The sequence below is a fragment of the Penicillium expansum genome, assembly GCF_000769745.1.
Source record: "Penicillium expansum strain MD-8 chromosome Unknown contig35, whole genome shotgun sequence".
Taxonomy (NCBI): Eukaryota; Fungi; Ascomycota; class Eurotiomycetes; order Eurotiales; family Aspergillaceae; genus Penicillium; species Penicillium expansum.
Window position 1 is genome coordinate 142,669 of NW_015971157.1, and position 26,817 is coordinate 169,485.

Below are 26,817 nucleotides of genomic sequence, written 5' to 3' on the forward strand. Positions count from 1 at the left end.
ATACAACATGTATCTATGTATTTATGTATGAAGAACAGTGAGAGGTTAAGTATGAAGTCCAGTATATCAACAGGGAAGTTGCGAATCAGGTGGGTGTTTGACACCTGGGAAACTAGGCACACTTGATAAGCTCTAGTTAACTAACCAACCACACTGGGTAATGATATATCACTAACCACCAACTTTGTAAATTTCTAATAAAAGTACCGAGAGAGCAGATTTCTGTTCCCTTTACCCCTGAATGTAGCATTTCAACACAGCCCAAATAGCCCAGAGACAGCCCAGACATGGCGCTCCAAGCAATCACTATTGAAGGGTATCTTGGCCCTGAGTGGGAATTCTTGGCCGGACTTGGCCCGCGAGTTGGTTTTTGGGAGAGAAAGAAATTGGGAGAAAATGAACCAAGACCTTTTTTTAATTTACGAGTGCAATTTAATAATTTGGCATAGTATAAACCAACAATTGTATACTATGGAGTATGGAGTACTCCATACTAGATGCCAATATACTAGTAGACTACTCCGTAGATAGTGAAACGAAGATGTGAAACCTCCAAGAACCCAAGACCCTCCATGACCCTCCATGACCCCTATTATTTGTTCAGGGACTATAGTGCTCCACTAAATTGAGACCGTTGATTTGGGGTTTCTTGATATTGAAATTCTTTCTAAGTTAAGACCTTTTAAGGACTTTAATTCCTTTCCCTTTCCCTTTTCTTTTTTCTTTTCTTTTGATTCCAGTCATTCCTTCCCATTTCGCGCCATTGCGCTGTCTCTCGTTAATATCTTATCTCATCTTATATCTCTCCAGGACTCTTATTATAACCACAACCTTTATACATTTTTTTGCTGGTTGATTTTCTATACTCCCTTTGATTTTACAATGATTGTATGTGCTGTCGCATCTCTTATCATTCAGCTCCAAAGCTGACCTTTTAGTCTTACACCGGTCTCTTCGCATCCGTGTGTGCGCTCGCCAGCACCGCGGCCGCTTTGACCCCACTTCAAGTCAGCGGCAAGGACTTTGTTGACTCAAAGACCAATGATCGTTTCCAGATTATCGGTGTCGAGTAAGACTTCCTTGTCTCTGGAGCTGTTTCTTGCCTGTTTCCTACCCCACACATTCGACAGTGGCTGACCCCACAATAGTTACCAACCCGGTGGTGAAGCCGGCTTCACCACGAAGCTAGACCCTTTGAGCGATGCAGATGTCTGCCTACGCGATGCTGCCCTCATGCAGCGCCTAGGTGTAAGTACAAACCTTATCTTCCTTACAGTACAGCAACTTATTTCCATAGGTCAACACCATCCGTGTGTACAACCTGGAGCCCTCACTCAACCACGACGAGTGTGCGTCGATCTTCAATGCCGCCGGTATCTACATGATTCTCGATGTCAGCAACCCTCTGCCCGGTGGCTATATGGACCGCGCCGCCCCCTGGACTACCTACAGTGCCATCTACTACAAGCAGGTGTTCGGTGTTATCGAGGGCTTCAAGAACTACGACAACGTCCTGGGCTTCTTCGCTGGAAACGAGGTGATCAACGAGGATGCCCATTACTTGGCACCCAAGTACGTCCGTGCCGTCGTTCGTGATATGAAGGATTACATCGCCAAGAACTCTAAGCGCGCCATTCCTGTTGGATACTCCGCTGCCGATATCCGTAATATTTTGATGGATACCACTCACTACTTCGAGTGTGACCTTAAGAACTCGACCTCATCCCGCGCCGACTTCTTCGGTCTCAACTCTTACTCTTGGTGTGGTGACTCTTCTTACAAGGCTAGTGGCTTCGATGTCCTAACCGAGGACTTCACCAACGCCACTATCCCCGTTTTCTTCTCCGAGTACGGCTGTAACGATGTCAAGCCCCGCATTTTCACCGAAGTGCAGGCCCTCTATGGCGTGGAGATGACCCAGGCTTTCTCTGGTGGTCTCGTTTACGAATGGACCCAGGAGAAGAATGAGTACGGCCTGGTCAAGGTCAACGACTCCAACACTGTGACCACTCTTATCGACTATGATAACTTCCAGAAACAGCTCAACAAGCTGGACATGGACCGTATCATGTCAAGCAACGCCACCCAGGCCAATGTTAAGGCTGAGGCGTGCAGTACCTCCCTCATCAAGAGCAAGTCCTTCTACAACGCCTGGGATCTGCCCGAGGTTCCTTCCAAGGTCTCAGACTACATTAAGAATGGTCTGCCCGATGCCCCGGTTGGCAAGTTGGTCTCTGTCTCTTCTACTACCATCCCCCAGAAGGTGTATGACTACACCGGCAAGGAGATTACCGGTGTCAAGTTTGAGGTGAAGAGCGGTGCCAACACCCCGTCTTCTTCCTCCAGTTCGAGTTCCTCTGGAACAACCACCGGATCGAGCACCTCTGGTTCTTCCTCCAGCTCCGGTACTTCCACCCCCTCCAATAATGCCGCCTCTCCTAATGGCGTGACTTCACTTGCCATTGGTGGTGCAGGAGGGTTCTTCATGCTGCTTGCATCCCTTGTTTAATTGCCTCGATGGCTTTTGATTTAGTTTATTCTTGAATTTCAGAATTCGGATTGAACTGACCTAGAGGCAGATGTCGGGTCGGGTCTTGAAGATCTATTTTCTGTATGGGTTACTCCTATCTTCTTTGCGCGGTTTTCTTGTGATCCGGCTATTAATTTGTACATGATTCCTTTCGGACAATTCACGTCTATATTTTTAGTTTTCGTGTTTTCAAGCTTCCAGTATCAAGCCATCGCATTTTGGAAGAAGTCACAATTGTATCGTGGCAAGAAATCCTTTGAGTCTCTATAAGTGTATTTGTTATTCTTATCTCCTTCTGTTATTGTAAATATCACAGCTTAGAAGGACGATCGTTATAGATTGTTGCACCAATAGCTTTCCCTTGATCGACGCCTTCAGCCCTAGTTCTCAAGACCCGTTTTGGAATTTTGCTAGAAGCACCCCTAGGAATCTCACCGATCGGAATAATTCCACCTCGCAGCTTCTTATGAGGAGCCAGTTTTCCACCAGCGTAGGCTACCAATTCCTCCGCAACCTGCTCTGTTAGTTTACTCGCCTGCTCAAGAACGACATAAGCAACTAGTACCTCGGATGCAATCTTATCTCCGCTCAAAATTGTGGTAAGAATGCGAGGAACCGATCCATTCTCCAGTTTATGTGGTCACCGTCAACTCGTCCCTGTATAATAATGTCGGCCACAGGATTGCTATGGGTGATCCTTGCCCCCTTGGGTCGTCCAATAGTCCCGGAAGAGTATACTGAGATGGCTGTATCGACAGCTCCGTCTATATTCGGGCGTGTTACTCCAGGCGCTCCGCCTCCTAACATAGATTCAACATGTTGCAGCTGTGCTTCTGGAGAGTTGGGGCCAACAACCAAAATGCGAGCAACAGGAAAGTCGACGCGTTTGGCAGCTGCGATTGCAGTGTCTAAAAGCGAGGTGTGTACAATGATCAAAATGTATAATAAAAAGTAGTGGGTTTCATCTGGTAATCATATACAGTACGCGTCTATTTCCCAAAGGGAATACATACCTCTTATGGGTTTCATTTCTAAGAATATTTACCTTCGGAACTCGGCTTGGTGAATATTATAATATCTGGAGGAATCTTTTGATTTATAGAAAATGTAAACAATTGGGAATTTCAAACATCAACACGATACAAAATTCAAATGCAAAAACAACTGCACATTGACTCTAAACAGCTCTCGCTTTGCCCTTGCCCTTGCCTGACGGTGAGGCAGGTATTGGCACCGGCGCGAGACATGGGAATTCCTCCCATTCCTCCTCATCATCCTCGCGACTCTTGCCCTCAGCCAAGCTGAGCTGAATCGCAAACTCCAGATCATCCATCTCTTGCTGTCTACTGCCTTCGGCCTCCTCAGCTCCAGGCGATGGCTGTCGAGGCGGGTATACTCCCTTGGCATACTTGATAGGGATAGACGATGTTTGGTCAACACCTTGCTCGTCAAGCAAGCTAAGACGAATTGCCTCGGCAAGTTCGTCGTCATCATTATCGTCGGTGGGATCTTGATAAGGAGATGAAGAGGATGAGATGTCGCCAGGGCCAAGTGAACTAGGACCAACAGTGTCGAATGAAGTGCTTGTGGCTGAGCTGGAGATTGGGGCGCTGTCTGTGGGCTTCGCCGCATCGCCAGAGCAGGCCTCCTCGCTCAGGAGTTGGGCATACAGCAAAAGCTGTTCCTCGTCGATGTCTGGTCCAAGGAGATCAATACCGAAACGCGCGCTCAAATGTGCCCGTTCTTTCTCATCGGCAATCTTTTGACGCTCCATATCCACACGTTCATCTTCAATGAAGTCCTCAATGGCACCCCGGCCACTATTGTTGAAGCGCTGGCCTTCACCGGCACCGTTGCCACCACGCATTAGGTGGCGGAGGCGGCGCTTGCTGCTCTTGTACTGATCCGCCTCGGAAGAACTGTAAGACCAGTATCGCAAGTGGGTGCCAAGTGAGACCATTCCACGCAGAACGGTTGGGTCTGTATCAAGGCAGATAGCGCCTGTGGCATAGTAATTGTTTCCAACACCTAGAATAGATGCCTCAGCCTGCACAAGCCGACGACGGGCCCGGGTTGAGAAACGGGAGTTGATAGTCCGAATTGGCTTGGTAGACGATGCTAATGGATCCCAGGCTTGCACGAGTCCATCATTACCGCCATGAACAAGGTACAAGGACGTGATGGCCAAGGAAGATACCTGGGGCGAGTCTGTTTGGATGATGCGCAATGAGGATATGGAATTGATGATCTCCGCAGACTTCGCCGCCGGAGCTCGGATATCCCAGACGTACACCATCCCAGTGCAGGTTCCAACAGCCAAGTATCGAGCGCGTTGTCCAGGAACCTCCAGGCCCGACCGCGGCTGATCCATATGTGGTAGCATCGGGGAGGATGTTGCAGACGAAGTGGAGCTCCCAGACATAGCTAAAAGAGGATCCTCATCGGCTGTGAGAGTCGTGAAAGTGGACGTATCCAATGCACTCGTGCTCACTTCCGTAGATTTGCGATCACCAAAAACAAAATCCGACAGACGCCATTCAAACTTGGATGAATGTGAGCCCATCCCTTCGGGGGATCGAGAAGGGGGAATACTGCTGGTGACACTCGAACTTGGTATGTTCACTGGGCCGCCGAAGAGTGACGGCGGAGCTTCCGGTGTCCCCAATAAGGGCTCCGGGGTGGCCGAGCTGAAATCAGACATAGAAGCCGTGCGCGTGAACCGCCGGATTGATGCCTTTGTATCCTCGCCCGAGCCACGAGCGATGATAATGACCGACTCGCCTGCCCCGCACCCATCATCGCCAGCAAAGTCGACCTTAAGATCGCGCTGCATATCCCAACTTTCACAGACCTTACGGAAGTGTTTGGGCTTGAAAGATAAGAAATTTTCAATCTCTTTCGTTTCAGCGGCAATTTGGTGCTCGTTGAGCCCCATGGAATCCGATGATGATCGCGGACTGTAGCTGCCATCAACCAATTCCCGATTAAAAGGATCTGGGCGTGCCACACGTCTACTCGCTTCGATAATTTCCCAATGCACACTTCTACCAGTCTTCCAAGCCGCCTCGTCAAGTTGCTCGGCGTTAAGTTTGGTTGTGAGCGGGATCTCAGGTGCCTGAGGAAGCTCAGTGAGGTAGAATATTTCTCCTAGAGCATTGAGAGCAACAGCCCAAATTCGTTTCCCTGAATAGCGTTTCAGTGAATATTGATCGTCCACCGCGATGCCAATAATAGGAACACCAGGGCACAGAACCCATCTAGCAGTCACTTGACCTGGCTCGTGTCGCCTTTCGTAAGTCGGATGAGGGCCTATAGAATACGCCGTCAACACACCCGAAGACGACCCAGACAGCATCCCTACCAGCCCCTGGGTCATCTTGAGGATGTGAGAGGATTTGGCAATCCACACCGAACAGACAGCATGAGTGATCATGTTCACGGCGGGGATGCCGAGTGGTGGGTGAGAGCCCAAACCCGAAGCTCCCAAGAAACGACCACGCTGCTCCGTTGCCGAGATGAAGTAGCTGCGCCCCTGGGGACAGCCTTCCCCATAGATCATGCCATATGGTTGACTGAGGTCCATCAAGTTGGGCATACCGACCATATCACCCGATCCGAGGCCATATTGCGCTTCACCAGGGAACATATCTGCAAAGTGGCGGAACATTTGGTGGTCGGAGACACCCCAGGTGCCGACTTTTACGGTCGATGGGTCACTGGCAGACGCAATTCCTTGCTCTGCGGCTCCATGGATGAAAAGAGGGTTCTTGTCGGGCCTGAAAGAGGCATGCATGTGACTGACCGGAAAGAGGAGCTGTGATGTATACGTAGCTATAGCACTACCATGGCGAGCGCTAGCCGTGCGTACAGTTCCATGCTTCTTGGACGGGTTGAACTGCGCCGGTTTGCCCCGGGCTAACGAGTGCATCAAGCGGGTGCGCAAGATGTATTCGCTGCGCCAGGAGGCCAGGGCGGTTAGCCTCGCGAAGAATCGCCTGTCCGACTGTAGGTCTGCCGCATCGGTATTGGTACGCCGACCACCTTCAACGGCATGGGGCCCTGGGAAGAATCGCGAGAAGGCGATTCTCCAAGCATGAGGAGTGGTAACTAGCGCATGAAATCGACGGGACACCAACGTGATGGCGGACAAGGATTGGGGTGGTAGATGCGATAGGATATGGGTGAGAACCTCTGGAAATTAGAGTTGTTAGTATTGGTTGCGCCGCGGGATTGCAGGACTCCTACCATTTGGAAATGTCTCAAGAGATGTTTGCGACTCTCCAAAAGAAGCCACTAACAAAGATCCGGCATTTGCTGCCTGTCTGGGGGGAGTCCGAGCATTCTCATGCTGGCTCACTCGATCGGCCGAGGGCGGGGCATGGCGACCGTCGACCTCGTTCAAGGACGCATCAGATTCGTCTTTTGTTGACATGCTCGGGACGTCTGCAGAGTCTCTGATCTCCTCTCGCTCGAGGAAATCAGAGACTTGAGCGTCGTCGAGGTCATGTCCATGCTGGGTGGGACTGATAATGACTGGGTATGAGTCAATGGGGGGCGTATGTTGAGACACGGCAGTAGGCGCTGGTTGCATAAAAAGGTCTTAACGGAAAGATGAGGTGGTAGCGACTGAGCCAGAAACACTGGGTCAGTCGAGTCAAGGAATGCCGGACGAAAAGGAATTATATGAAAGCGAGGCGATGTTGAAGAGAGAAATGGTGGAGAGCGAAGATGCCGAAGGCGAGGCAAAGTGGCCATCTCGCACATTAAGCAGATGCGGCTATCGCGGACAGCGACCACTTGCGTGCTATGATCCTATTGGCTGTCAGGGTTCACCGCTCAGATCTCCGCCTTTTTTGGAGTAGTATACTTCAATTGAAATTTCTCCAGATTGATACTGAGTTAGTTATTTATATATAGAAGCAGAAGAGTTGGCCTTTATATTTAAAGATGTAGGACTTTAATCTGCGTATCAAGTTAATAACCACATGAATAAAATTTTCCATTCAACCAACTATTACGCTACAATAACATGCAGTTTTCTGCTGGCAATAAAAGCGAACAGGGCCGAAGTCCCTAGTTGTGATATGCGGCATATGCGGCTCTGTTCTACTTTGGATACGATATGGCCAAAAAAGGCGTTATTTACTCTTCATAAATTGTTCTATTTATCATTATCATATCTTTCTTTTTGTTTTAAAATAATTTCCTCCCTTTAATTTCTCCCATAAAACCATTTATACTGAATGGCCGCTATCCACAACGCGTTCAGCACGTGACAGCGCGACAGAAGCCAAATCAGCGAGTCCTGGGATGTTACCCACTCTCTCAGTACGACTTGGTTGCGAATTTGATGTGATTCTTCTAGAATGCCTCATTGATACACGGCATTTGTCTTGTCATTTCTCCCCGGTGTCTCATCAACCCCAATACCCCGCATAAACGCTAGCGCTGGATAAGACGCGTGAGTTTGGTCATCCAAAATGCCTGGAGTAAATGGTAAGACATCCTTCTCATCGAATAGCTGTTCAGCTTATTGATCGATCTATAGAGGCGGAAACTATTCGTATTCTCATCTCCACCGATAATCATGTCGGTTACAACGAGCGAGATCCCATCCGTGGGGATGACAGCTGGAAGAGCTTCCACGAAATAATGTGCCTGGCCAAGGAACGGGATGTCGATATGGTTCTCCTGGCAGGAGACTTGTTCCATGAGAATAAGCCGTCGCGAAAATCCATGTACCAGGTCATGCGGTCGATTCGAATGAACTGTTTCGGGGACAAGCCGTGTGAACTAGAGATGCTCAGCGATGCAAGTGAAAACTTTCAGGGGGCATTCAACCATGTCAACTACGAGGACCTGGATATGAACGTGGCGATTCCTATCTTCTCCATCCACGGAAATCACGACGATCCCTCGGGAGAGGGTCATCTGGCCGCATTAGATCTACTGCAAGTGTCCGGCCTTCTCAACTACTACGGCCGGACTCCGGAGTCAGACAACATTCAAATTAAGCCTGTCTTGCTACAGAAAGGCCGGACAAAGCTTGCGCTGTACGGAATGAGCAACGTTCGAGATGAGCGACTGTTCCGCACCTTTCGTGATGGCAAAGTTAAATTCTTCCAACCGTCTGTCCAGAAAAGTGACTGGTTCAATTTGATGTCTGTGCATCAGAACCATCATGCCCATACAGAAACTAGTTACCTGCCGGAGAACTTCCTTCCCGAATTTCTCGATTTGGTCGTCTGGGGTCACGAACATGAATGCCTGATTGATCCTAAGCTCAACCCAGAGACCAAATTCCATGTTATGCAGCCAGGATCGTCTGTCGCAACATCCTTGGTACCTGGGGAGGCTGTTGCAAAGCAGGTCTCGATTTTGAGTGTAACAGGCCGAGAATTTAAAAACGAACCTATCCGATTGAAGACGGTGCGACCGTTTGTGATGCGGGAAATTGTATTATCCGAAGAAAAGGGAGCCCAAAAGCTTGCACGCAAGGAAAACAATCGCACAGAAGTAACTCGGTTCCTCATGTCCATTGTCGAAGAGCTGATTGAAGAAGCCAACGCAGAATGGTTAGAGATGCAAGGCGACCGCATTGATGAGGACAGCGATGACACGCTGGAAGTTCCGCTTCCTCTCGTTCGCCTCCGTGTGGAGACTTCCACACCTGAAGGTGGTAGTTACGATTGTGAAAACCCGCAGCGATTCTCCAATCGCTTCATTGGTAAGGTCGCTAACGTGAATGATGTGGTGCAATTCTACCGCAAGAAAAAAACCGCTTCTACGTCGCGCAAGGATGATAAATCCATTGATGAATCGGCCGTTTCTCATCTATCAGCCCTTGACACTGTGAAAGTCGAACAACTAGTGCGCGAGTTCCTCTCATCACAGTCGTTAATTATTCTGCCGCAGAATTCTTTCGGAGATGCTGTTGCTCAATTCATTGACAAGGATGACAAGCATGCCATGGAGATGTTCGTCAATGAATCCCTCGAGAGCCAGGTCAAACACTTGTTAGCCTTAGATCGCGACGAGGACGAGATGGACGACGAGGAGAGAGAGCAAAGCTCGCTAGTCACTGCTATGGAGAAATATCGTGGTCAGATGGAAACCATGTTTTCAAAGGGCGTGAAGAAGCGAACTCGCGGCAAAAAGCGCTTTAAGCCCAAGCCAGATGGGTGGGATTCCGAGTTTGATGGCGTGTGGGAAGACCAGCCCGGTGCACTTATTCATTCTGACAATGAAGGTGGGGATCCAGCAGAGGAAGAAGCTGGAGAAGATGGGACAGTTGCCGCTCGTGGTCGTGCTGCAGGCCCGACTCGCGGTCGTGGTAGGGGTCGTGGCCGAGGTGGAACAGCCGCTCTGCGAACCACCAAGTCCAAACCTACCCCAGAAACAAAGACTACGAAGGGTCGCAAAAAGCAAACGGTCTCAGACGAAGAATCGGACGTGATTATGCTGGACGATGATGACGACGATGATTCGCAGGCACTGTTTGTCAAGCAGCCTCGCTCTACCACTACCGCAAAGCCACGAAAAGCTGCCCCTACTACGACGACGACGACCCAGCGCCGCGGTGGACGTGCTGCTGCCTCGCCCGCTCCGTCATCGGTCACTGTTGGGGGGACTGCTTCTCGGCGAGCCCCTGCGCGCGGTAAGCCAGCTCAGTTTACGCTCAACTTCTCCGCTTCACAGGCCAGCGCGCCTCTGTCCTCACGACCTAGCCGCTCCACCCGTAATATGAGTGTTATAAGCGATGGTATTGACGATGACGATGACGATGACGATGACGCCTTTGAAGAAATGCCGACCACCTCGAGGCGTCGTAGGTAATTTGCGTTTTACATCCATGGATGTTTATGCCTTATTGCATGTATGGAGTTATCGAAAACCACTGGGGCGTTAAAATCAGCGTTGTTGCCTTCAATCACTCAATGATATTTTCACAATATGAATCTCAAACCATCAGACGATATAATGATAAATTGATAATAAATCAACAGGGGCAGTCCTTGGAGTTGTGACCTTTTCAGATGAAGTATACTAAACACGCTAGTCCCGACATGATAATTGGCTGATACCGTAGAGCACCGGGGCAATTTCCCTTAATCACTCAGATCCAGAGGCTTCAATAACCCAATAACCCAATGCCCGAACGAGCTGGCTTTCGAGTGCAAAATGTGTACCTCTCAAATCTCCCCTTACTTCGTCACAAAGACTAGAGACGAGGTCTCTCCCCATCAACCCCGCATTCTCAGCCGAGGGACACAACCACCTCGGCCGTGCAACGCAAGCGACGTGAGGAAATAAGAAGGAATCTCTAGACTCAATGCTTTTTTGCCTAATATCCTACTACCTCCATGTACAGGGATATAAGACAATACTTGGTTAAAGCACAATGACATACAAGGGCCGCCCCATTCGCATTGCAGGTTGGTATATGGAGTACTTGCTTTCATGATGTACTCCAACTGACCTCTTAGGTGCCTCGGGATCTGCCTCAGACCGGCGTCAGGCTATCGCTGATTTTGCGCGTCACCACCCGACCGATCCTATCGATGTCATCATTGCTGATTTCATGAGCGAATTTAACATGGCCACTGCCGCAGGTCGGCGCGTGGACCAGGCAGCCTCCCAAGAACACACAGCACCGGCCTATGAGCCCTCCTTCCTAGAATCACTTGAGCCAGCTCTAGATGATTTGGCCAAGTATGGAATTAAGCTCGCGGTTAACGCTGGAGTGACTGACACAAAGGGTCTCTACGAGGTGGTGATACGTATGGTTGAGGCAAAGAAGCTGGACTTGAAGGTGAGTCAGCACCATGCCTAAAAATTGATGCATAATTGCTGATTTGGGTGCCAAGATTGCATGGGTTTCCGGGGATGAAGTGCTATCTACCGTCCAGAAGGGATTGACTTCCGGATCTGAATTTCGCAACGTCTACACAGGTGAGCGATTGGCAGATTGGTCATTCGAGCCCATCTATGCCCAGTGCTATCTCGGTGGCCTCGGTATTGCGGCTGCATTCGCAGATGGCGCGGACATTGTATTATGTGGGCGGGTCTCGGATGCTTCACCTGTCATCGGAGCTGCTTACTGGTACCATGGCTGGCAGCGAGATGAGCTTGACAAGCTAGCGAATGCGTTTGTAGCAGGCCATCTGATCGAGTGCAGCAACTATGTCTGTGGAGGTAACTTTACAGGCTTCAAAGCCCTAGAGCACGCAGATGGAGATGGATGGACCAACATCGGATATCCAATCGCCGAGATCTCTGCCGAGGGCGACGTTGTGATCACCAAGCAGGCGCATGCTACCGGTGGTGCTGTGACTGTCGATACTTGCACATCTCAACTGCTCTACGAAATACAAGGAGCTTGGTACTACAACTCCGATGTCACTGCGGTTCTCGATGGTGTACACTTCTCGCAGCGCGGCGTCAATCGTGTTGCTGTTCATGGAGTTCGATCCAGTCCTCCTCCGCCCACCACTAAGGTTGGTATCACTGCTCGAGGTGGGTTCCAAGCAGAGGCATGGTGGTTTTTAACTGGTCTGGATATCGAAGCCAAAGCTCGCATGCTGGAGGCACAGGTCCGCCAATTGTTGTCACCCTATTCGGACAAATATACATCGCTTAATTTCGATTTACTGGGATCTTCCATCTCCGACCCACACAACCAGAATCGCGCTACTGTGCCGCTACGCATCGTTGTACAGGCACGACATGCGGAGGACCTTGCACCGACACAGTTCCTCAAACCTATCACCGACAACATCATGCAGGGCTACCCTGGCGCTACCTTTCACCTAGATATGCGCCAGGGATTCCCGCGTGCCATTTTTGAGTACTATGTCAGCTTGCTGCCACAATCCGCTGTCCAGCACCGCGTTCACATGCCCTGGAAGCCGACAAAATCTACGCAAACTCTCGATATCTCACCTCCGACAAACACCAGGGCATATCCATCACGCCAGCCCTCGCAGCCCGTCACACACTCTGACGGGCCCGTTGACCTTACCCGCGACTTTGGTCCGACGACCCGTGGTCCACTAGGTTGGATCGTTCATGCACGCTCTGGGGACAAAGGTGCTGACGCTAACTGCGGCTTCTGGGTGCGCCACCGTGATGAGTACCAATGGCTGCGGGCGTTGCTATCTGTCGGCAAGGCGCAAGAGCTGTTGGGAGATACTGGCCGTGAGAACCAGCAGTTGGCGATTGATCGGTTCGAGTTGCCTAGCCTTCATGCGGTCCATTTCCTCTTTCGCAATCTACTAGATCGGGGCGTCGGTGTGACCACCACGGTCGATTTCCTAGGGAAGAATGTGGCGGAATATCTACGGGCGCGGCATGTTGATCTCCCTGTGCGATTCTTGAACCGTGGAAAGCTGTAGCACGGAGGTCCGCAGCCCTATTTTCCTGAGGCTTTAAAGAATCACAACAATATTATCTATCTAGGGGTGATTTCTTAAAAAAGACATTTCAAAGGACATTTAAAAAGGCTAATCAAAGAGACCAACCAACAAGACCTCAGAAGGCCGCAAACGCGACCATTCTTGTACCTTCTACGTTGGGAAGCTGTGATGGCCATCATACATATGTATGTTGTATATAGTTACCTTGATATGAGTCACTCGCAAGATTAGCTCTGCGCTACAACCTTGGAGTCTACCTAGGTATAATCAATTTACGCGATGAAACTGGGAAGAATACAGGAAACACATCGGGTTGTCCCCGGGCTTATTCCGGCACTAAGACAAATCTGGCATGGAGCTCGATAATCTGCATTAGCTCACTATATCTGACTCAGTTGTGCTCGTATAAAATAATGGACTAATGGACTAATATGTACTTCTGTTAGATGTGACTTGTTTATTAGTAATGCAGGGACCCTTGATTTTGAAATGTGACTCATTTATTCTTGGGATCCCAGTAGAAGGTGGTATTGAAGTAGAAGGTAGTATTAAACTAGGTGAAGTAGGTGATCATATATAACCGCTGATCGTATCAAATTTTCACAGCAACCAGCAGCAATGTCTACCGACGTGATCAATATCGCACAGCTTTCCAATGGCGGGTCATCCGTACATCAAATCCAACATAGGATCGATATTTTGAACAAATGGAATTTCCCTCTAGGCTCAAAGATCCTCGAAATTGGCTGCGGACAAGGAGATTGCACCCTGGTGACAGCCTATATGGTGGGGGACCAGGGCCATGTCACAGCAATTGACCCGGCGCCGGTGGACTACGGTTTGTTTTGATTCAAACCAATCACATAAGAGTCGGACTGATAATCCCACTAGGGGCACCTATGACTCTAGGAGAAGCACAAGACAAACTCAAACAGAGTCCCATCGGCGACCGAATGACATTCTATCAATCAAACCTTGGAGAGTTCCTCGATTCCAGCGCTTCAGAGCAAGTTTATGACTATGCTATGTTTGTGCATTCAGTGTGGTACCTGCCATCTGCCGACGTGTTGCTGCCAATGCTAGCGGCTCTCCGCGGAAGAACGAAACACCTCCTCATTGCAGAGTACTCCCTCGATATCCGCGGCAATATTGCTGTTCTGCCGCACCTGCTCGCGGCAATCTCCCAAGCCGAATTCAACTCTAGAGCCAACGCCTTAGACAGGGACGATAACATTCAATCAATTATATCCCCACAGATGATTTGTGCGCTAGCGCAAAAGTCAGGATGGGAGCTTGAGAAGGAAGACATTGTTGAATCCCCGGAGGAACAAGAGGATGCAAGATGGGAGGTTCATCGAGTCTTATCGGAAGAATATAGTCTCAGATCGGAGTCATCTGGGGATGCTAGTCGCCAAGGCTATGCAACTGCATTGGTTCATGCTGTTGCAGAGAGCACGCGGGCAATTGGACCGAGTCCAAAGCTCAGGACATTGCCTACGTGGTTAGGCTCTTGGGTGTGAATCCTACAATAGGGACTAGCAAGCCACCGCTTTATTCTAACCGATTGCTTTTGGTTTCAGAAAGACTAGTGATGAATTTGATTAATCGGTCGGGAAAATTCGATCTATTCACTCTCGTTTGTGACCATGAGTCAAATGGATGGTATTTAGCAGATTAGTACTCCGTACGGGAATTTGATATTACTACCAGGGAACCCATACCTATATGTACCTGGTTTTTAACATGTATAGTCTTAGATCCGTGGCTATCCATTGCAATTTCTCGTTATAACTCATCACGATGTTTATCCAAAAAAAGGATCGTTATTGTACCCAGTGAACCAGAGCGGGTGGTATGGATAGATTTTGATGTTGCAATGTCCTTTGAGACACAAGATTCGATGGGACAGAAAGGGAAGTTGGAGTGTGAGCATGAAGCTAAGCTGCTTGCTAGCTTTGGAGAAATGCTAGTAGGTTCCCCATCTCCATTATCTCTACGTCCTTGTAATCATAGAGACTGATATAAGTTGCTAGCATGAGGATCAACAACAGGGTTTGCCTCCGAACACAAAATTCTATTAAACCAGACTAGTATTTGCTTCTCTTCGATCGATTTTTCTAAACTATACCTATGGTTACCTAGGTAGGTACATACATATGTACAACATGAAGAACGTGTGAGACCCCTGGCTCACCCGTAAGCCTGGAAATTGTCCACTTCCGAGATCCCCCACTCTCAGACATACGTCCTATTGTACTATACACGCGTGATTCACACTCAACAGATCGTTCTCTATGATATCACTAACAAGCTACTTGCTCATTTCAAGTACTTTGGCAACTTCGGCAACCCGATACGTCATACCGATCCCCGAATCAATGGTCGTGCTAGAAACTCGCCGAGAACTCAATGAAATGGTTGAACAATACCCCATGAGCACAGTTGACGTTAGGAATGGTGGCTGGTATATAATCAATCATGACGGCACTGTGCTAGCTGTTGCCTCGGATTCCGTGTGTGCAGAACTGGATGCCTCAAGCGAGGAAGCAATGCGGCTGTACGGTCTCCTTCCAGAGCTTGATAATAAAGTCAGCGAGGTTATTGCACCCGGAAATGGGGAGCAAGCAGAATCTGAACTATCAAATAGCTGCTCCCACCCACGCTGCTTTGCATCGGCCACATGTCGGATACACAGTAATTGCTATGTGTGCGAATGGAGCCTTAATATTTGTATCTGAGTGGGCGTGAGGCAGAGAATGCCAATCAGATATTCAAGATGGGTTGTCTTTCGGTACGCTGCATCAACTGCACCTTTTTCTTTCTCTCTTTTGTTGACGGATACATATTTACTTCACTATTGTATTTATCCATTGCAGTATTAGGTTCACGATGTCCAGTGGCGGATTGTGTCATTAGGAATGTTCAGTTCAACTGCAATATCGACATTTTCTGGGACATGTGAGGTATCCTCTATAGTCATAGATATTCATTACCCTTAATAGAGAATGGAGCAGCACGTAATATATGCTTTTGAGCTGACAGATATATAAAGGAAAGTGCTCACACGAATAGCATAGAATGGCACAGGTCTTACATATAGGAATGATATTTGAATGCATGGGTCCTCTCCCTCTTGCCATTTATCGCCTTCCATCTCTTCTCTTTCACAGGTTTCATGCCGTTGCTCTACCAGCTTATTCTGCACTCATCTTCTCCACTGTTCTCAACCCTGCTAATATCTCCAACGAGATTAACCTTTCTCTCACACACTGCCCATTCTGAAGTGAAACTATCGCAACCCGTTTGAAAGAGCAAAATGCAACCTTCTCAATGTGCCGGTAAGTCTGTGTCACATTTGTCATTTCGATTCTCTAATCCAACACAATCCCCAGCGTGGCCGAACGCGGATCCTGCGTTGACACAGGAACTCTTGGATTTGTTGCAACAAGCCATTCACTACAATCAGGTCAAGAAAGGCGCAAATGAAGGTGTGTCTGCTGATAATACTTGAAGTCAACTACGGAACTAATGTTGGTCTAGTCACAAAGGCCGTGACCCGAGGCACCTCCGAGCTCGTCGTTCTCGCTGCTGACACTGTTCCTCTCGCGATCGTGATGCATCTTCCATTACTTTGCGAAGACAAGAACGTCCCATACGTGTTTTTGCCGAATAAGATTGCGATCGGTCGAGCATGTGGTGTGGCCCGGCCAATTATCGCCGTCACCATCAACTCGAACGATGCTAGTGACCTGGCTCCACAGATCGAGTGGCTTAAAGCCAAGGTGGAGCGACTTGCAATCTGATAGGTTGTCAAACAAATGGATACATGCGGAGGAATCTTGGACTGCTGGGCTCTGGAAATCTTTTGCATCTTGCTTTGGGGCTCGCTTTGAGGCTTGCGTCGCGATGGCCACTGCTGCATCTCCCTAAGCGACCTGGGGTTTTCCTTTCTTTTGTTTATCGGCTTCTTAAAGAAATAGGATTGAATGCAATTTTCCATTCATTACCAGTAATAATTTCGCTTTTCCTGAAAGATGTCTATGTGAATTTTTGGTAAAGATAATAACAACGCTATGCAAACAAGGCTCTGGATCTAACGTTGGAACTTTCTATATAGTTACACCAGTCAATGATATCTGCAGGTAAGGGGAGAAACAGAAAGACTACTGCATCGAATATTCACATCCTTATCCACTCACGAGAGGATCGGGCGTAAGCTTGGTGGCAGTTATAGCAGCACCATCCCCTGGCGTGACAGTGCCCTCGGAAGGAGTGTCAGTCTCTTTGAGCGTGTTCTTTTCTTCGTTCTCATTCTTGGCCGGAGGCTTTGTGCCCTTTTCACGCATCGCTCCACTTTCAAATGCTTCTTCGGGCAGCGGACGAACATGAGGCTGGCAGATCCACCAAGGCCTTCCATATTCCGCAATTACTGCTTTAGATCCCTTCAAACTCTCATCTGGTTGTGCTTCAAACTTTTCGGGAGAGGTCTCGTACTCCTGAAGTCCGCCTTTGATGGCCTCTTCAAGGAGTACCAGTGTGTGCTCAAAAGCAGCCATGTCGCCTGGCTTCGATGTTGCAAGAGCATCTCGAACGTTGGTATGAGTTGCAATCATTGGTCGCAAGACTTGGAAGAGATGGCCCTGCATGAAACCGAGGCTGGCAGAGTGACACTTCTTGCCCTTCTCGGCCTTGCTACGCTTTTGCTTTTTCTTGAGCGGGCCGTCCTCGTGGCTGTTATCGTCGGCATCATTGGTTTCTGCAAACTCATCAACGGGGTCGGATGGGAGATAAAGCGGCTTCCTTTCTGGAACCGGCTGTTCGAGAACGTATTTATAGATAATATCAAGGTATCGTCGCAGGACGGCATCGATTCGGTAGCCGCCCTTTCCATCCCGACCGCGCCAGTATTCTCTTCCTTCGGTACCGGCCGGAGGCGGCTTGCTGAATATGGATGGGTCTGATAAATTTCCTTCTGCGCTCATCACGGCGTCGGCCCCGGTCGCCTCGAAACAGGTTTCGACGTCACCGTAGTTAAGAATGTTGCCATTGGCAAAAATCACCGTATCCGCAGGTAGATTATCTCGTAGATAGCGGATGTAGCCCCAGTCTGCAACACCAGTGTTGTGACCTTTCTGTTCCCGTCTGCGTCCATGCACTGTGATGATGCTGGCCCCAGCGGAGAGGATCATTTTAGCGTACTCCAAAGTCTTCTCCTTAGTCTCCTGAATACGGAATTTCACCGTGACAGGGATCGAGAGCTCGGTGTGCAATCGATGTACAAGTTTATAGATCAAGTCCCAGTCTTCTTGGAGGAAAGCTCCGTAGTGTCCCTTTTTAGCGATACCTTGCGGGCAGCCAAGATTCAAGTCCACGGCGTCGCAGTGAGGTGCAACATGGCGGGCAGCCTCCAAGAACTCATCTGGGTTATTCGTGCAAAATTGAACGAAAAGTGGTCGGTCAATTGCGGGATTTCCATCAAGGAATAATTCATCCTTCTTCTCTCCGACGGCTTTACGGGTAGGCTGGAAATGTTTGGCACGGACGTTTTCTTGTTCGCCGAACAAACGTGCGTGGAACATTGGGGTGTATGCGAGTAAAGGCTTCGGGTCGTTTGGTGGCATGAAGGATCGAGTGAGCATGCGCCACGCCTTTGGAAAACATTAACGTTGGCCTGTAGACGCTATTACTTGGCTAGTGAACTCACGAATTCTGATCTGTCGACCATCGGAGCAACGACATATTTTGGGCTGCCAATGCTTTCATAAAACTTCCTTCCAAAGAGCTTCTCCTTAGGCTGAGGCGCAGCCGCGGAGGTCTGCTCAATGCTCTTTGGTGGGCTTGTTTCGGAGGCCATTTTTGAGAGATAGGAGTGGGAAAAGTGTCGAGAAAATCGGCCCACCAAAGGGCTGAAAGGCTTGAAGATACCTATGTTGAAACCTGGAAGAACCAAACGTGGTTATGGTCAATGATCGCCTCTAGTCGCATCGCAAAATGGAGAAACAACTTTTGCGAAAAGCACCGTATCTCAGCCGGAATTACGATTTCCCGGCTTATCTTATCGTGGGGGAGATTGGAGATTGGAAGCTGCGAACGCGTTGTCGTTGATCTTGTGGTGTTCACTGAAGAAATTGAATTTGCTTCTGATGTTTCTGAGGTAACCTTACCATATCCCTTTTCCTTCATACAATTCAAGACCGACTTGATTCAAGATCGACCTTCAATCTTAATTGCCAAGGTGACATTTTCCAAGCTGGATCTAGTTAGTTATCCATTTCACGTGTCGATTACATAATCTGATATAGAATGCCCCGGTGCTGGGTAAACCAAGTAAGTCCCAGAATCCTTCACTGAGAATTGGGACTCGAAACAGAAAAAGGAAAAAAAAATTCTAACGCATATATGCAATAACACATTAAGAAGGTACTGATATTGTGAAGCTGATGTGTTAATATCCGGAACTTGGCATTGTTCTTGAACGCTCACTGCAATTATCTCTCGACTATCAACAATGGACGCGTCAACGGGACCAGGAGGTAAGTCCGCAGTACACATAAACCGTTGTTTATCAACCCTAACTGTATGCTAGCCACTTTAAATCTTTGCTTGTCTGAAGATGGGCTATATGCCGCCCACGTGAGTGGCAAGGGCCTGGTTGTCCACTCAAATGTAGCTTCAGAAAACAAGGAAGTACAGATCGCAAGGATCAAAGAGACTCCACTCAAATCACTCAAATACTTCAATGTGGAAAGTTCTCCTGGTGCACCAGATGAGGAGATTGCCTCTCGGCGACGACTCCTATCCGCAAGCGACAGCCGAATCTCGGTCTGGCAGCTCACTCCGCTTGAAATGTTCGCCGGCATCGAAAGCGTCGAACCGGGGGCATTGACTGCCGAATTTGGTGCCGACGAGAATGAAGTTCTTGTGTTTCATGCGTGGAACACTAAACTCAGTGTGCACTCATTAGAGACCGGACGCAGCTCAGTCATTAAAACACCCAAGTTTGCCCATCATCTCGGCTTTGGGTATCGCCCAAAAACCAGACAACTCGCTATTCTGCTAAAACCGGACACTTCGGATCTACTAACCGTCCACGAGCCCCGGTCTTACGATCTCGTCAACAGGACTGTGCTTCCAACCATTGATGCACAAGGGTTGAAGTGGAGTCCAGATGGGAAATGGATTGCCATCTGGGATATTGCTAGTGCAGGTACAAAGGTACTAGTATTAACAGCGGACGGTCAACTTTTCAGGACCTATTCTGGACCATCTGGGGTGGATGATTCCTTCGATCTCGGTGTGAAACAGATTGAATGGGGCCCTGTCTCCCACCAGGCTATTTCTGAAATATTGGCCGTGGGAAAGGTTAACGGGAATGTTGACTTGCTCCGAACTCGCACAGTGAGTATTCTTCTAAAAATGTCCGGCATTATCTGCTAATCTTATTGTGGCAGTTCTCTTCCGCAACAACACTCTCACATGTGTTCCAAACAGACCAGGAATGTTCTAATATTTGGCGCGAGCGTTACACCACTGCCACAGGTGACGCCGAATATGCCGAGGCATCCTGCTCATCTGCATTGAGCATGAGCCCCGAGTCGGCAGGGCCACCACGAGGCGTCTTGACAATGGCTTTTAGCCCAGACGGTTGCCTCCTTGCGACTGTTGACACAGCACGGCAGAATGTCGTTTGGATTTGGTCACTAGAGGGCACTCCGACACTTGTATCAGCTCTAGTTCACGAGCAAAGTGTTCGACAAATTGTTTGGCATCCTTCAACACCACAACTCTTGATTAACACTATCACGAATACATTGCCTGCTATTCGATGGTGGTCCCCAAATGATCATCCATTGATTGCCCGGGTTCCTATTCAGAGGAGCGAGAGCGGAAAGTATGATGTGAGATGGGTTGCAGGGTCGAAGGCAGACTCGGCGTTCTGGTTTAGTTCACCCGAGCAACATGTTATTGGATATTTGTCTATCTGTGATGGTGCTGTTGAGTTTGAGTTGTTGAACTCAGTGTCGAGCAAGAATTTGTCTTGATTGACAGCAAGTTGATATTCGAACAAACAGGGCCCCTGAACGAATCAAATCTCTGATCACTGGGGTGAACTGGTTATTGGACTTGATAGTACTTCACATTCAGTTCCATCACCTAGATCTACGATCAAGCAGAAAAATGAGAGGATACCAAGGCCGTGACATTGTTCTACCAGTACAATAGCCTAAAGATGTAAGTTCTGAGGATATAGTCCGGTCGAGCTAGACAAATACAGGACCTTGCGCGTTACAAAATCGTTCTCCTTTGTAACTGTTTATTACCTAAAAAAAAACAGTCCCTGTACTCTGTACTGGCCTATCCACTCCAGATTATCCCTGGTTATACATAGAAAAGTTGCAACAAAGTAAGCTTTTTTTTACCACCTTCGCAAACGTCTTAAAAGACATCTAAATAGACCAGCTGGAAAAAAAATTGCAAGGCCGCACATGCGGCCGACTATTTTTGTAAAATTAACTCGAATGAAAAGACAAAAAAGAACTCCGATAGGGGGAATCGAACCCCCGGCTGCCGTGTGAGAGACGGCGATGTTAGCCACTACACCATATCGGATAATTGGATGAAAGAACGATCAATTAATGGCTACATAAGGGAGCCACATCTTTCTTTGCGGCTATGAGGTCTCTCTGCTCCCTGTATGTTCGTCGTTTCTTACCTCCCGAGGTTGGTCTATTGGGGCATTTATATTTAATCTGGCGAGCTGCTCATGGAAGAAGGGAAATTTCAGTCATGCGATATCAACCTAGGTGCTTTCGGCAAGTTCAGGCTGATAAAGTTTTCCAGACCTTGTCCTTGACCTGATGACTTTGGACTCTATAAGAGAGGCCACACCCAGAAGATATTCGAGATCTAATATAGAGCGGCATCTAAACTAGTCAGATTATGAAAGATTTGAGCTCTAAATGTACGGAGTAGTCAATTAAGCTCTGCTTAGCCCTTTTATCGGCGGTTAGATACACAAGAGATCGGTGGCACCGGCTGCTAGGACTAGCCGGCTCTAGTCGCCAAACCAGACATACGGACATGGCCGTAAAGGCAATATGACTCAAGTATTAATGAAAACAGCTGACATATCGGTATGGACATTCACCTTTTATCACTTTTACTTCTACTTGGTTCGGATCGCCGGCTTCACTGTTGATTGGCTTCCCGATATTCTTCACCTAAATAGCCCGCATACCCTAACGAGCTAACGTGTATTCTCGGATAAATCTCGTGTCAAAAGAATATCTCCCTTGAAGTCTTCAAGTCGAACAGCAATCTAATCAGGAATGGAAGTATGGTGAAGTTTGCGACAAAGCAAGACGCTGGGTTTAACGGGTGTGTGGACCTTGCCAAATAGGAGAGAAAAGTGTGCAAGGAGTCTAGCATATAACTAATACACGAATATGTAGAGGCTAAATTACTCTGAGGACCAGACCAGAGATCAACATGAATTGAATTCTGAGGATCAGGCGTGCACGTAGTGGGCCGGGTTTCCACCGCGCCCGCCCAGCTGCGACTCCCACTGCGCCGGCGAGAGCCCTAGCCGTGCGGGACCCAGATCTCCAGGCCAGACCTCGACGCGGGGCGCAAAGTCACTGCGCCACGGGGGCAGGAGGCTGGCGCGCTCGATGAGCCGGGCCTTGCCATCCACCGCTGTGTTGCAGCGCACCAAGACCGCGATGCGCGTCCGGGGGAACTGCTTGAGGAGGGAGGTCAGGATGTTTAGCCCGACGAGACTGGTGCCCCCCGTTAGGAGGATGCGGCAGGGCTTAGACCGCAAGCTCCGGATATTCAGCCGGCGGGGTAGGGCACGATGGCCGGCCGCCGCATTGATACAGCGTCGTACCAGGGCCATCTGCGGGACGGCGAGCTTCCGCACCAGCCGGGTCAGAGCGGACTTTTCGGACAGCTCGCGTTGGGAGATGATGGGCTGTTCCTGGCAAAGCTGGTCGACACCTTGGTGGATCAGGGTTTCGAAGGTCTCTTGATCCTCATTCTTCTCGTCGCTGCGCTCCGTCTTGGTCGACAGTCCGCCCTGGTGGCTCTGCAAATGGGAGACGAGTCCTTGCACGGTCTCCAGCTGCAGGAGAGTGGTCATTTCCAAGCGGATAGAGTAGTTCTGGTTAATCCATCGCAGAAAGGGGATTATGGTGATGGAATCCAGCGATGCGGGAGAAGGAATGGAGAAGGGAAAAGCCGGTGGCGGACGGAAGGTTGGTAGATGATCGCCACGCGAGGAGGGATTGGACCTGTTCGACAATTGGCGCTGTGAGTGCCTTAGGGAGATCCGCCGCCGCCGCAGCCACCGCTTCGGTCGAGGACGAGTCTCGTGCCTCCCCTGAGGCGTGGTAGTATGCAGGCAAGACCTCGAACTCATCAACCGACAGCTGCTCCAGCCATGTTTGGACACTGCGCCGGTCCAGCTTGCCGGACGACATCAGCAAGCCCTGGTAGGCCACCAAGAATACGGCGGGCACCATGTGTCGCGGTAGGAACTTGGCGGCCTTGTGGGCGATTGGCTCCATCCAGGCTGTCGTCTGGCCGCGCGCGCGCAACCCGACCGCGGGGGCGGACGGCTCGAGGATAGCAACCAGCTGCAAGGCGAGCACTCCTGTTGTGGGGTAGCAAACAAGGGCCTGGTCTGTCCTCTTATCTTGCTGCAGGACGTGCTCGATCTCCTCCAGCTCGACACGCTGGCCCCGGATCTTGATCTGGCTATCCCGGCGGCCGAGAAAGATCAAGTCACCCTGCTCGTTGAATCGAACCAAGTCGCCCGTCAGGTAGACTGGGTAGGGGCAGTTGACATCGTAGGTCTCGAGCCACGGGGCGCGGAGGAGGAATAAAGCCTCCGTCTTGGCCGTGTTATTGATATAGCCATTGGCCACGGCGGGGCCCTGGATCGCCAGTTCGCCCACCGCGCCCAGCGGCATGAGATACTTATAATTCTGCGGGTCGATAACCCGGAGGTGACATCCGATACTTTTGCCGATGACGGCCGGAGCCATGGAGCGGGGCCCGCGGTCGACAAAGGTGCACTGCACGCAGCATTCTGTAGGACCGTAGGTGTTTTGAAGGTTGCAACGATCTGCCCAAGTCTGGATGTGGTACTGGTGCATCGCCTCGCCGCCCAGGCGAAGCACCTGCAGCCGGGGAACCTCGTCCGGGGGAAGCAGCCGAGCGACAGACGGGGTTAGGTCGACGGTCGTGGTGTCGAATTCGTTGATGTTCTCGGCGATCCGCAGCAGGCGATCCTCATCTTTTGGCATGCAGATGCACCCACCACTGAGAAGAGTCCCAAAAATATCGGCAATGCACGTGTCAAAGCTAAAGCTGGCGAATTGCAGCAGCCGGGCCTGGCGCTCGTACAGGCCTGCCGCGACCTGGGCTTCGAGCCCGCTGGTGACCTGTCGGTGCAGGAGGAGCACCCCCTTGGGATCCCCGGTCGACCCGGAGGTGAAGATACAGTAGGCTGGGGAGTCCGGCAACGGCTGAACCTCGAAGAAACCCATATCCGGCGCAACGGCGGGATGATCCCATAGACTTTGGAAGTTCACCACCTGCGTCCCCATGTCCTCCACCACGTAGCGGGTCGCCGACGCACAGAGGACACGATCCGCCTTGGCCGCCTCGATCATATATCGAATGCGTTGTGGCGGCAGGGCGGGTTTCAGCAGCAGGAACGCATGGCCCGCTGTCAGGGTGGCCAGCATGGCGACCACGGCTGCAGCGGACTTAGGATAGCAGATGGGGACAATCTGACCGGCCTTCGCGGGAAGCAACGGCGCAAGACGCGCCGCCAGCCGTTTGACCAGGCTCCCCAATTCCTCGTAGGTGTATCGGGCGTCCCATCTGTAGATGGCCTCGGCGTCTGGCCATGAGTGCGCTTTGGCAAAGATCCGCTCGTGGAGGCACTCCCGGCGGTCGATCAGCTCGCCACGGCTCATCTCGAGGACTGCGGGCACGCTGGCAGCACAGAGGAGACTTAGGTCTCGGACCACCGCCGCGGGATATTCAGTGGTGTGTAGGGCGTGGAGCGATTGCTCAAATTGCTCAGCCATCATCTGCATTTCCCACGTAGAGAAGACGGCCGGGTCATACAGGAGCTTGATGCTCAAGTTTTGGGCTTGTGGAAAGCACTCGACGACCAGCAGGTAGTCCACATAGGCATCTGCGGCTCCTATCTCGATCTCCCGAATTTTGTTGGGATGGTCAGTCGCATCTCCGCCCATCTCAGGATGGATGATCAAAAGAGTGGTGAAGGAGGCAGCGGCCGCCGCCCCGGGCCCCAGTGACTTAATGTTTTGTAGACCATAGTGCTCATGGTCCGATATGAGTTGCCGGTCCCACCACAGCCTCTGCATCCGGGCAACCGGCTACGGTGCGTCCATGAACGGTGGTGCCGAAAATCACATCCGACTCGCCGCGGAGCTTGGAAATAAGCAGCGCCAGGGCATACTGGATTGTCGTGGCTTGTGTGATCGCAGATCGTCGCGTCGACATGGAAACGTTGAAGGTGAGTGATTGAGAAGCACGACACTCTGGATGGTCTAGGGGCAGCTGGGGAAAGACCGTGCCTTTGAAGGACTCGAATCGGGCCTGCCAAAAGCTCGTGGCGGCCTCAGAGGTCTCCTGTTGCACTGCAGCGGAGGCGAAGCAGGAGAACGGGGGCACAGCGGCCGGGTTCTCTTCTATCTATATCGCTGGAGAAGAAATAAAGAAAAAGAGATTTTTGAATTGGAAACGCAACGAAGCTGATCTAAAATTGTTTCCAGTGAGGATTGCGCAGAGTTCCCTCTTTAGGCCGCCCCTCCATCAACAGTTAGAGACTTTCCATTGATCCATTCGCCCTCCTTGCTAGCCAGGAAGCACACCACCCGCGCAATGTCCAAGGGATACCCGTTGCGCACCAAGGGTGAAGCATGAGCGGCCATCTGGGAACAAATCAATATCAGCCCGAGAAGAGTCATGGTTAGGATGGACCTGGTTGACTGTACGTACCTGTTGCCGCTCCTCGGCGGTATAATTCTCGCCATTGGGGATGTAGTGGTGGGAGACCTCGTGGAACATGTCGGTTACCGTGCCGCCGGGGGCTACCGCGTTGACGGTGATCTTCTTATCGCCGCAATCCTTGGAAAAGACGCGCACGAAGGAGTCGATCGCCGCCTTAGAGCCAGAGTAGAGAGCATGTTTAGGGACACTGAAGTCGCGGGCGGTGTTGGAGGACATGAGGATAATGCGACCGCCCTCATTTAGGTGGCGGTAGGCTTCGCGGGCGACGAAGAACTGACCGCGCGTGTTGACGCTGAAGACGCGGTCGAACTCCCCTTCAGTGACCTCGCCTAGGTGACCGAAGCTGACGACCCCCGCGTTGCTGCACACAATGTCCAGTCCGCCGAAGTGCGCTACCGCCTCGTCCATCAGGCGCACCGTCTGCGATACGTCCCGGACGTCCGCCTGGATTGCGATCGCCGCCGATCCTAGGCTCTGAATCTCTGCCACTACCTTCTCGGCCGCTACCGAGCGGGGGCCTTCTCCGAACGAGGTCTACGCGACCAAGAACCACTGATTAACCGGCATCTCGAGCTGCTCCTCCAACGCCTCACAGTGGTAGCAACCACCGGCAACGGGGCTGTGGACTTCACGCAGTGGTACAACATGATGGTTTTCGACGTGATTGGTGACCTGGCATGGGGGGAGTCCTTCCACTCGTTACGCGATGGGAAGCTGCATGAGTGGATTCCGGCGATCGCGTCGACAGTCAAGTTCGCGATGTAGTCCAGTCCGCTTCTGGAGTACGGGCTGGGGTCGCTGATCCCGCTGTTCATTTCT

At 50.4% G+C, this 26,817-nt stretch overlaps 8 protein-coding genes across 8 annotated transcripts; 5 read left to right on the forward strand and 3 right to left on the reverse strand.

Moving 5' to 3' along the window:
• Positions 1-882: 882 nt before the first annotated feature.
• On the forward strand, positions 883-2,509 carry gel2 (1,3-beta-glucanosyltransferase gel2; the record flags this gene model as incomplete). The annotated part of the gene is made up of 4 exons (XM_016738392.1): positions 883-888; positions 939-1,069; positions 1,149-1,248; positions 1,298-2,509. 4 exons carry the CDS (start codon positions 883-885, stop codon positions 2,507-2,509), a joined length of 1,449 nt encoding a protein of 482 aa, XP_016603746.1.
• A 1,198-nt stretch (positions 2,510-3,707) lies between these two features.
• Positions 3,708-7,121, reverse strand: PEX2_011160 (F-box and WD domain protein; the record flags this gene model as incomplete). Its single annotated transcript, XM_016738393.1, has 2 exons — positions 3,708-6,721; positions 6,776-7,121. 2 exons carry the CDS (start codon positions 7,119-7,121, stop codon positions 3,708-3,710), a joined length of 3,360 nt encoding a protein of 1,119 aa, XP_016603747.1.
• An 889-nt stretch (positions 7,122-8,010) lies between these two features.
• PEX2_011170 (MRX complex nuclease subunit) lies at positions 8,011-12,924 on the forward strand (the record flags this gene model as incomplete). The annotated part of the gene is made up of 4 exons (XM_016738394.1): positions 8,011-8,026; positions 8,079-10,358; positions 11,017-11,342; positions 11,398-12,924. The coding sequence occupies 4 exons, from the start codon at positions 8,011-8,013 to the stop codon at positions 12,922-12,924; spliced, it is 4,149 nt and encodes a 1,382-aa protein (XP_016603748.1).
• A 639-nt stretch (positions 12,925-13,563) lies between these two features.
• Positions 13,564-14,465, forward strand: PEX2_011180 (class I SAM-dependent methyltransferase; the record flags this gene model as incomplete). Its single annotated transcript, XM_016738395.1, has 2 exons — positions 13,564-13,783; positions 13,837-14,465. The coding sequence occupies 2 exons, from the start codon at positions 13,564-13,566 to the stop codon at positions 14,463-14,465; spliced, it is 849 nt and encodes a 282-aa protein (XP_016603749.1).
• A 1,796-nt stretch (positions 14,466-16,261) lies between these two features.
• Positions 16,262-16,748, forward strand: PEX2_011190 (Ribosomal protein L7Ae/L30e/S12e/Gadd45; the record flags this gene model as incomplete). The annotated part of the gene is made up of 3 exons (XM_016738396.1): positions 16,262-16,283; positions 16,338-16,433; positions 16,486-16,748. The coding sequence occupies 3 exons, from the start codon at positions 16,262-16,264 to the stop codon at positions 16,746-16,748; spliced, it is 381 nt and encodes a 126-aa protein (XP_016603750.1).
• A 384-nt stretch (positions 16,749-17,132) lies between these two features.
• On the reverse strand, positions 17,133-18,799 carry PEX2_011200 (tRNA-dihydrouridine synthase family protein; the record flags this gene model as incomplete). The annotated part of the gene is made up of 2 exons (XM_016738397.1): positions 17,133-18,593; positions 18,650-18,799. 2 exons carry the CDS (start codon positions 18,797-18,799, stop codon positions 17,133-17,135), a joined length of 1,611 nt encoding a protein of 536 aa, XP_016603751.1.
• A 654-nt stretch (positions 18,800-19,453) lies between these two features.
• On the forward strand, positions 19,454-20,987 carry PEX2_011210 (WD40 repeat domain-containing protein; the record flags this gene model as incomplete). Its single annotated transcript, XM_016738398.1, has 3 exons — positions 19,454-19,478; positions 19,532-20,343; positions 20,397-20,987. The coding sequence occupies 3 exons, from the start codon at positions 19,454-19,456 to the stop codon at positions 20,985-20,987; spliced, it is 1,428 nt and encodes a 475-aa protein (XP_016603752.1).
• A 1,466-nt stretch (positions 20,988-22,453) lies between these two features.
• PEX2_011220 (Male sterility, NAD-binding) lies at positions 22,454-26,813 on the reverse strand (the record flags this gene model as incomplete). Its single annotated transcript, XM_016738399.1, has 6 exons — positions 22,454-23,254; positions 23,295-25,280; positions 25,336-25,680; positions 25,860-25,919; positions 25,987-26,532; positions 26,592-26,813. The coding sequence occupies 6 exons, from the start codon at positions 26,811-26,813 to the stop codon at positions 22,454-22,456; spliced, it is 3,960 nt and encodes a 1,319-aa protein (XP_016603753.1).
• Positions 26,814-26,817: the final 4 nt, after the last annotated feature.